The following is a 9,789-nucleotide window of genomic DNA, read 5'->3' on the forward strand; positions in this document are numbered from 1 at the left end:
CACACACACACACACACACACACACACAAACACACACACGAATTTCAAACAGAGGGGATTATTCTGATTAAAATATAAATGTATGTAACTATATGTGAACATATTATATATAATATATAAAACAAAATATATATAACAAAATAAAGGTTTCAAAAACATGTAAGTTGTTTTAAAGCATTTTCCATTTCTACCTTCTGATAATAACTAGTGCTTCTTCCTTATCTTAACTAGCTTCACTTAGATGCCAGGACTGGAAAATCAAACATGCCAGAGAGTAAGACTATGTCTTACTCAGCAGATTGGGATGTGGTGGGGCAGTAGAGGAGGAAGGAAAAAAGTAGGATAGCTCCCTGCAACTCTGACCAGAGGAAAAAGCAAGTCCATTATGTACTTCTTGTCACAGGAAGGGCTACAAGCTGGCTTCTGGAAGGGAAAGTACATTATCAAGCGCATATCATTTCTGGCTTCCTCAGCTGATTCAGCAAAAATAAATAAATAAATAAAAATCATTAGGCGGCAGTGCTTCCATGCAGCAAAAAATGGTTCTTTCCAACTTTATATTCAATTAGAGGCTGTCAAGGATGTGGTGACAAAGAGAGATGTGGGATCTCAGTCAAGGCTAGACCTCCATCTCAGTAGAAAAAGCTAGGCATAATGGTCATTTCCACTACAGTGACAAACAGAAATAAGAGGATCAAAGTTCAGGCATGCCCAGGCAAAGAGCAATAATAAAAGGGGTGTGAGTGTCAGTGACTCATGCCTATAATCCTTGCTACTCAGGAGGCTGAGATCTGCCAGCCTCGGCAGAAAGGTCTGTGAGACACTTACCTCCAATTAACCACCAAAAAAGCCAGACGTGGAGCTGTGGCTCAAATGGTAGAGCACTAGTCTAGAATAGAAAAGCTCAAAGACAGCCCAGGCCCTGAGTTCAAGCCCCAGGATCAGCACAATAAATAAAATTAATTAATGGGCTGACAGCACAGCTCAAGTGGCAAAGCCCCGCTTAGTTAGCAAGTGTACCGCTACCAAAAAATCATCATCATCACAATAATACAATCAACCTATCAATAGATTACCTTCACTGCTACTCCTTAGGTGAGAAGATTTGTTTTAAATGACCTGTGGCTCCACCCAAGCACTGAATACTCACTGGAGGTATGAACAGGTAGAAAGCCCAAAGGATTAGAACATAGCTAGTTCAAAGGAACTCCCACATCAGTCAGCAATTCAGGAGCCAGTCATACTGACACAAAGCGCACAACTAAGCAAGACACCCAGAATGACACCACCTTTGGAATATTAAAAAAAAAAAAGACATACCCTCCTCCAAAAACAAAAAATCTCCAGCACTTTCATGTTTTGATTTCCTTCCTTTTGACTCGCACTCCTTTTATTTAATAAATTGAGGGGGTTATGGTTACATAGGTCAGGTAATGAGTACATTTCTTTTTGAACAGTATTAACCCCTCCCTCATTTTCTCCCACTTTTTCCCTTCCCTGCCCCCCTTGACTTCCACTCTTAATGATTAAGTTCATTATCTCACCAACCTCATCTTTATGCCATAACAAAAATACTAATCAGGGGCTGGGAAGGTGGCTCAGTGGTAGAGCGCTCGCCTTGCATGCATGAGGCCCTCAGTACCTCAATTCCTCAGCACCACATAAGCAAAAAGAGAAAAGCCGAAAGTGGTGCTGTGGCTCAAGTGGTAGAGCGCTAGCCTTGAGCTGAAGAGCTGAGGGACAGCGCCCAGGCCCAGAGTTCAGGCCCCACGACCGGACCCAAAAAAACACTCAAATTTCATAGATGTTTTATACAGATTATAAATTACCTCAATAAATTACCTCATGGACCAGATCACCAAAACCAACGTATTAAAGGCTATCAGAAATAACAGAAGACCCTAGTTCTGTAAGAATGTGACTCCTAGAGCTAGAAGTGGTATTGCACCTACCTAGCAAGCACGAGGCCTTGAGTACAATCCCCCATCACCACAAAAAAACAAACAACAACAACAAAAAAAAAAACAACAGAAAAGAAGAATATTGACAAAAACATGCTGAGCAGTAATGCAATCAGGAAAGCTGCCGCTATCCATCTACCAAATTAGAGACCAGAACGGGTAGGCTGACTAGATGAATGGATGGAATGAAAGTAGTAAATGAAGTGCCTTAGCAACATGAAATAATTCACTTGGCTATGTTTGTTTTTAAAAACTAAATTTCACAGCGTCAAATCAATAGCTTGTTTCACAAAGTTGACAATATCTAGTTACTGTTATTCTTTTTCTTTCCTTTGTGATGGTGTGGCGCTCTCACCCAGGGCCCTGTATGTAGTAAGCCTCCACACTATCACTGAGCTGCGCTTCCATTCTCTTAATGGCTTTTCTGAAATGCAAGAATCCTTATGATCATATCTTACAATTCAAGAAAGGAATCTAAAGTAACTTTCCTTTCCCTTTACTTTCTTTTTATCCCCCCTCAGTCCTGGGGCTTGAACTCAGGGACTGTCCCTGAGCTTCATTAGCTGAAGGCTAGCACTCTACCACTTGGGCCTCAGTACCATTTCTGTTTATATGGTACTGAGGAATGCAACCCAGGGCTTCATGCATGCAAGGCAAGCACTCTGCCACTAAGCCACATTCCTAGCCCTCATTTTACTTTCATTGAAGACTAGCAAAGGTTTATTTAATAAAGCAGGGTAAAAGGAGAAGAGGGAGAAAGGAACATCCCTGACATTCAAGGAGTGCAAGTAGACTCTGCAAGTAACTTTTCTATGTTATCCATAACTAATATCTCATTAAAAGTACTTCCATTTAAGCATTTTTACAATCACCACTATCTATATAAAATATATATGCCATGATAGATACTTAATAGCATACAACTGTAAGGTAAATAACAGCATCTACACATTGATCATTAGAATTGTTAACAAATAATCTGAAAACAGGGGCTGGGAAGGTGGCTCAGTGGTAGAGCGCTTGCCTTGCATGCATGAGGCCCTGGGTTCGATTCCTCAGCACCACATAAGCAGAAAAAAGCCGGAAATGGCACTGTGGCTCAAGTGGTAGAGCGCTAGCCTTGAGCTGAAGAGCTGAGGGACAGCGTGCAGGCCCAGAGTTCAGGCCCCACGACCGGACCCCTCCCCCCCAAAAAAGAAAAGAAAACTGCACAGTATATCAGTATATTAACTGAAAGAATAACTGATCATTTTTATACTGGTTTTCAGAAGCTTGAAGGTATTCCTATTCTATATTATAGTCAAACTGCACCAAGTCTTTAAAACAAAATGTATTCAATAAGGCTAAAGTCTGGACAAGTTTACCAAATTCAGCAAAATTCGAGTTGCTCAACCCCAAGTTGTAAAAGAAAAACTGACAAAACTCAAGATAGGGATGTTTCTACTGGCAATCAGCTGATGGTTGATTACTACTGACCTTCAATGCAACTCAAAAGAAAATGCCCTAAGCAATGGGCAATGCAACCAGACACTCAGAAAACAAGGCTCAGACTAGACTGGTATCCACCATAGCAAGAGCTACGATAATTGCTTACTTTACCTGTGCTCCACACAACCTTAGCCAACACACTGTGCATACATATAAAATTAAAAGTTGTCATCTATTTCAAAAAGAAATAAGTAAAGTTGTGTGCCGATGGCTCACCTCTGTAATCCTAGCTACTCAGGAGGCTGAAATCTGAGGATCACAGTTCAAAGCCAGCCAGGCAGGAAAAGCCGTGGAAATTCTTATCTCCAATTAACCACCAGAAAACCAGAAGTGGAGCTGTGGCCCAAGTAGTAGAGTGCTAGCCTTGAACAGAAATGCTCAGGGATGGCACTCAGGCCCAGAGTTTAAGCCCTATGACTGACAAAATAGCAATAGTAATAAGCCTCCATAACTCATCAAAAGTTAAAAGATTAAATGTTCAAGCTGGTATTGTGATACATGCTTATAATCCAGGAGGCACTGGGAGGCTGAAGCAGAATTGTGATGGGCTACATGAGACTCTGTCTCAAAACACAAACACACACACACAGACACACACACACACAAACTGAAAAAGATTTGCTCACTGTGCACTAGTGGCTCATGCTTATAATCTTAGCTACTCGGGAGGCTCAGATCTGAAGATCATGGTTTGAAGCCAGCCCCAGTAGGAAAGTCTGTGAGACTCTTATCTCCAATGAACCACCAAAATAGCCAGAAGTGTAACTATGACTCAAATAGTAGAGTGCAAAAAATGTTGAAACCCAGAGCCTATGCCCTGAGTTCAAGCCCCAGAATAAGTATGCATGAGCATGCACACACATACACACAAGATTTATTCAAGAACAAATTACATAAGTTAGAATAGTCCTGTTCTCCCAACATTTACCCAATTTATACCACCCTATCTCATATTAATAAAAAAAAATCCTTCAGGTGAGTAAATCTGTAGAAAGAGATTTTAAAATAAAAATTTTGTTGCTGAATAACCCTAAAAACATTATATAAATAAGGAATCAAGTAATCTGCACTGAAGTTTAAAAATAAAGTGACTTGGCTAGGTGGAAGGCTGAGATCTGAGGACTGGGCTTCAAAGCCAGCCCAGGTAGGCAAGTCTATGAGACTCTTATCTTCCACTGACTACCAAACAGCTCGAAATAGAGTTGCAGATTGAAGTGGTAGAACTCTAGCCTTGAACAGAAAAGCTCAGGGGCAGTGCCCTGGCTCTGAGTTCAAGCCCCAGGGCTGGCACAAAAAGTAAAAAGTAAAATAAAGTGACTCATATCCTGGAGCCTTAAAAAAAAAAGGTGGAAATTTCTTATATACCATATTTTAAATAGCAAAATGTGTAACAAAATAAAATCATAATCCATGTGTAAACAGACTTCAGAAGCTCTCTAGTTTTAAGTTGCTTTACTTAACTGCTCTTGTAACTTATAAAGATTTAAAGCTAAAAATGCCTAATAAGAACTATTTGAATTTCTTTTACATTATTACCATATATTGAGTCATCTCACTCCTGCCAACAACAGTCCTGCAAAGCAGCTCACCGTATTTCCTTGTCTGAAGGAATTAAAACTCAAACAAACAAAAAAAAAGTCTCAAGGTCAAGAAACAAATATTTAGGGCTGGAAAGGTGGCTCAGTGGTTGAGTGCTTGCCTTGCATGCATGAGGCCCTGGGTTTGATTCCTCAGCACCACATAAACAGAAAAAGCCGGAAGTGGTGCTGTGGCTCAAGTGATAGAGCACTAGCTTTGAGCTGAAGAGCTGAGGACAGTGCCCAGGCCCAGAGTTCAGGTCCATGATGGACTAAAAAAAAAAATTAACATCTGAGTCAGGATTTGAACCCAGGTCTATGTAACTGCAAGGCTGTTAGGATGGGCTAAAGCCCAAAATTAAATTTAAATTCCTTAAGCTGGCCCAAGATGAATGTAACACACCCTTAGGAAAGAAAAAAAAAAGTGATTTGCATTTGAGTTCTCAACAGGAGAAATACCTAACAGTCTACCTTGTTCAAACACCTGCCTTGGTGGAGCATACTCTATACTTTGCAAGGCAGAGGCCAGAGGCAGTGTGGGGAGTGTAGCTCAGTAGTAGGGTACTTGCCTTGCATGCGAAGGCACTGTTAGGTAGAGAGGTAGCTAGGAGGTAGAGAGGTAGGTAGATGCTGTCCACTGCCATTACACAGTATCAAAAACAAATCTCTTTAATAACTAAACTCCAAAGTTTCCCAAGAATAATTTCACATCACTTCAGTAAACAGTATGAAAATAACCAGATCTTCTTTTTGTACTTGTAAAATTAATTAGGTACTTTCTTAGCTGTGAATCACTTTCTAATATGGGGTTGGGGTTAGATACTGACCCTCAAGTACTCATCTTAGAGGAGTGTCAATGGAGTATATACATCAGTTAGTATAACAACACTTTCAAAGTATTGGTAAAGGAAAGCAATGCTTCCTGCCTTGTTTAATGAATCACCCAATGGCAGTCAGAAACATCCTCAAGTCTTTAAACTCCACCCTCTACAGTAGGGCTTTAATCGCAATGGCTTCTTCCTTCCTGGTAATGATCTTTGTTCAGGCACACTACTGGTGGCTGTCCTTCTCATTCAGTAGCAGAGAAAGACTGCCTAAGTGAGAGCACATTCACCCAACCAAAAGAAAAGAAAAAAGCGTTTACTGTACTCTCTTCTTACTGAAAGCTGTATCCTGTCTCTTTGTTGGTTAAAAAGAAAAGGGGGGGAAGGGGGGGACTTGGATTCTTCCAAACTCAAGTCAAAAAAGCAATTCTTTCTATCCACTCCCCATCCTCCAAGATGTTTTTGTTCAAGGGCACTACGTTTCCCTACCTTATAGTAAATGTTTAATTTGACCCGAAGAGCACACAATCCCCTCCCCCTTCCCACCGTCTGGGAAAGGTTTGTGGCCAACCAGAGCTCTTCCCTTCCTGTTGGATCCTCCCAATGTTGCAGCAGGAAGCAACCAGCCCGTAGTGATAAGCAAGCTCGTATTTGTGCAGCGCGCAACCTTTCCTGTTCAGGAACTGGGCCTTCAGGTCTGGCAAGGATAACAGCCACCACCCATCCGCAACCTCTTCTCCCAAGCCGAATAAATACAGAGTGATCCCGGGGTGGATGTAAGACGGCTGGGGGAGAGGCTGGGTGGGGGAAGTCATCATCGGCCTGTCGGGGTCACTGCGACAAGTGCGCGCGCGTGGGTGATGGACAACCTTCCCTTGCCCGCCCTCCCTCCTTCCCTCCTTCCTTCCCTCCCTCCCACCAGCACTGGGAGCTCCCGAACACCATCTGAGGAGGGAAAAGGATAAGCCAAGAGTTGCCGATCGGCGGGGAGGGAGGGAGGGAAGGAGGGAGGGACAGTGCGAGGTCATTGACCTCGAGAGCGGTGGGAGGGGGGGGAGATGGGGGGTAGAGCCCCGGCCCCCGGGACGGGACGGGAGTAAGGCCCTAGAGGGGAGGGGGAGGGGGCGTCCACCTGCCCGGGACACGAGTGAAGGCCGAGAGGAGAGGGGGGGGCTGGGGCCTTCGGGAGGGTTCAGGGAGAGGATGTGAGGGGGAGGAGCAGGAGAACCCCCCCCAAAAAAAAAGCCCGGGGAAAGGAAAGACACGATTTTAAAGCCAGCGGCTACAAAGGCCTTGGGGGGTGTCGGGGGGGGGAGGTTGGTGGGGTGCGGCTTAAGAGACTAGCGTGAGGTGGGACCCCCCCCCTTCCTCCTCCCCGCCGTGTAGGGCGGAGACGACCTCCGTGACGGGGGATACCCCCCCCTCAAGCCAAGGGCCGAGGCAGGTCCACACCTCAGTGCCGGCACTCGGGTTCCCCCGGGCGAGTCCCGGGCCGCCCCCCCCCACCCCCCGCACACCCCACACACCCCGAAGAACCGGGGGCTCCGCGGACCGTACGCCAGCCCGCGGCCTCACCTTTGAAGAGGTAGTCGTACTCGTCGTCGCGGGTGCCCATGGCGCGGCCGAGGAGCTGAAGGGGCGGGAGCAGCGGCGGGACCGGGGGGACCAGGGGGCGTCGCTGCAGGGAGAAGCCGAGCGCCTAGCTTCAGCAGCCGGACCCGGAGGAGAGCCCCGCCCGGCCTCGGCGTCACTTCCGGAAAGCCCCAGCCCTTCACGGGGGGGAGGTACTTCCGGAGACGCGATGCCCCGCCCCCCCCCACCCGGAGCGTAAAAAAAGGCTGCTTGCGCCGGCGCCGGGTGTCACTCCCTCCACCAGAAGGGAAACTCGGTGGGTGAGCTTGTGGTTTAGATTCTCAGTTCATCTCCGTGGTAGCGGACCCTGACTCTTCCTTGCACACGACCATGCCCAGAAACAGAGCGCCGGAAGATCCCCCTCGCTTCTTAGTAGTGGGGTTTGCGGATAGGGTTTGGGGAATGGGGTGGGGACGGGTTCTTTAAGGATTAGAGAGTGGAAGGCGGCATCCACACGCGTGGTGGTTCCATGGTGTAATGGTTAGCACTCTGGACTCTGAATCCAGCGATCCGAGTTCAAATCTCGGTGGAACCTACTCCTTTTCTCTCTCTCTCTGCCTCACCTTATTTCAGATATAATATTTACTTTAAAAAACGGTGTCATTTCTGGCTTTGAGTAAATACAACCATTGAAGACTTCCCAAATTTCCCCCGTGAGTACACTCGTCAATTCCAGAACCGTCTTCCACCTGGGGAGCTAGTCGTTATACTCCACACGTGCTTTTTCTTTAAAGTTTAAGCAGAAGTTTCAACGCATTTCTTGCTTTTTTTGCTTCAGTCACAGACTCTTCCTGGGAAATCTCCCCTACTATTTCCAGATGTCAGCACAGATCTTCGCCCACCCTTCTCATCAAGATTCAAGAACTTCTTGAGTTCTGTTTGTTAGCCTCTAAACCAGGCTATTTACATAATGATTTAACATACAGATGCTGACAATTTTCAGAATTGACACTGGTAAGACTTGATTTTTTGACTGATTTGAGCTAATCATTCAAATGATTTGCTAAAGATCATTCTGCTCCTGGGGCCTCCTTGTACTTGAAGGGAATCTCTAATCCCCAAAAGCTTTTCTCCACTTAATGTCATATGCTAACTATGTGCTAACTCTCAATTTAGACTTTTGGACAAGACTGTCTAGCAGGCAGAATTATGGCCCTACCATGCCACCATCACCACAATTTTGTCCACTTTCCACTTCCTGGAAAACAAATATTAGATTCCATGGCAAAGGGAAATTAAGCTTCCACATGAAATTAAGGTTGCTAATCATCTGACCTTAAATGAAGACATTATCCTTGATTATGTTATTAGTGTGAGCCCAGTATTTTTGTAAGGGTCCTTTAAAACAAGAGAAGGGGTGCTGAAGATACAGTTCAAGAAGTGAACCCCTGAGTTCAAACCCCTCTATGGGGGGGAGGGGGGCGGAGGAACCCACCTGTAAATGTGGGACAGAAAGGGTCAGTGGGATGAGATGGGAGAAAAATCTCAACCAGCCATTCAAGCCTCCTTACAGACAAGGAGGGGCAGGAGCAGAGGCTTCTGGAAGCTGGGGCAGGCACCCGAACCGAGTGTTCCATAAGACCTTTTGAAGGAGCTGTAGGAGTGAGAATCTTTGTCAAAGGGGTTGATTGCCATTTTAAGGACAGCTGCCATCTTATCAGAAGTTTGTTTTACTTAAGCCATATCTCTTTATCCCAAACAAGTTCCTGCTTTGGTTAGGAATCTTGGTTTTGGTTGTTTGATCAGAAAAAAAGTTTAAAACCCTTTCAGACTAGCCAGTTTCACAAGATTGTGAACATATTCCAACAAGGGGCAATCACGAGTTAGAGATAAAACCTAGGCGAGCTACTCCTCCAAGGGCATTTGCTTAGTTGGCTCCCAGTCAATAGTATAACCTTCTGTGGAAGTAAAATCCAGCTTTGCTGAGTTCCTTTCAAGTTGGTGCCCTTACACCCCAATATCCCAAGACATTGCCCTGATTTTAGCACAGTGAACCCATATCAGGTTTTTAATCTATAGAAGTATAAATAATACATTTGTCACACATGTAATCCTAGCTACTCAGGAAGCTGAGATCTGAGGATCACTGTTCAAAGCCAGACTGAGAAGGAAACTTAAGAAATTAAGAAACTTAATTCCGGGGCTGGGAAGGTGGTTCAGTGGTAGAGCGCTTACCTTTCATGCCTGAGGTTCCATTCCTTAGCACCACAGAAGCAAAAAGAAAAAAGCCGGAAGTGGCGCTGTGGCTCAAGTGGTAGAGCGCTAGCCTTGAGCTGAAGAGCTGAGGGACAGAGCCCAGGCCCAGAG

General features: G+C 45.0%; 1 protein-coding gene and 1 non-coding gene across 2 annotated transcripts in view; one reads left to right on the forward strand and one right to left on the reverse strand.

Annotated features, from left to right (window-relative positions):
* Window positions 1–7,465, reverse strand: part of Rab11a (RAB11A, member RAS oncogene family) — a 26,843-nt gene extending 19,378 nt beyond the window's left edge. Inside the window, exons 1-2 of the mRNA XM_013009907.1 lie at window positions 7,426–7,465; window positions 6,397–6,547 (exon numbers count right to left, since the gene is read on the reverse strand). Of these exons, the coding sequence (XP_012865361.1) occupies window positions 6,397–6,547; window positions 7,426–7,465 (191 nt within the window). The remainder of the gene's footprint in view (window positions 1–6,396; window positions 6,548–7,425) is intronic.
* A 480-nt stretch (window positions 7,466–7,945) lies between these two features.
* Window positions 7,946–8,017, forward strand: Trnaq-cug. Its single transcript has one exon. It is a non-coding gene; the product is annotated as a tRNA-Gln (tRNA).
* Window positions 8,018–9,789: the final 1,772 nt, after the last annotated feature.

The sequence above is a fragment of the Dipodomys ordii genome, unplaced genomic scaffold (genome assembly GCF_000151885.1).
Source record: "Dipodomys ordii isolate 6190 unplaced genomic scaffold, Dord_2.0 Scaffold11, whole genome shotgun sequence".
Taxonomy (NCBI): Eukaryota; Metazoa; Chordata; class Mammalia; order Rodentia; family Heteromyidae; genus Dipodomys; species Dipodomys ordii.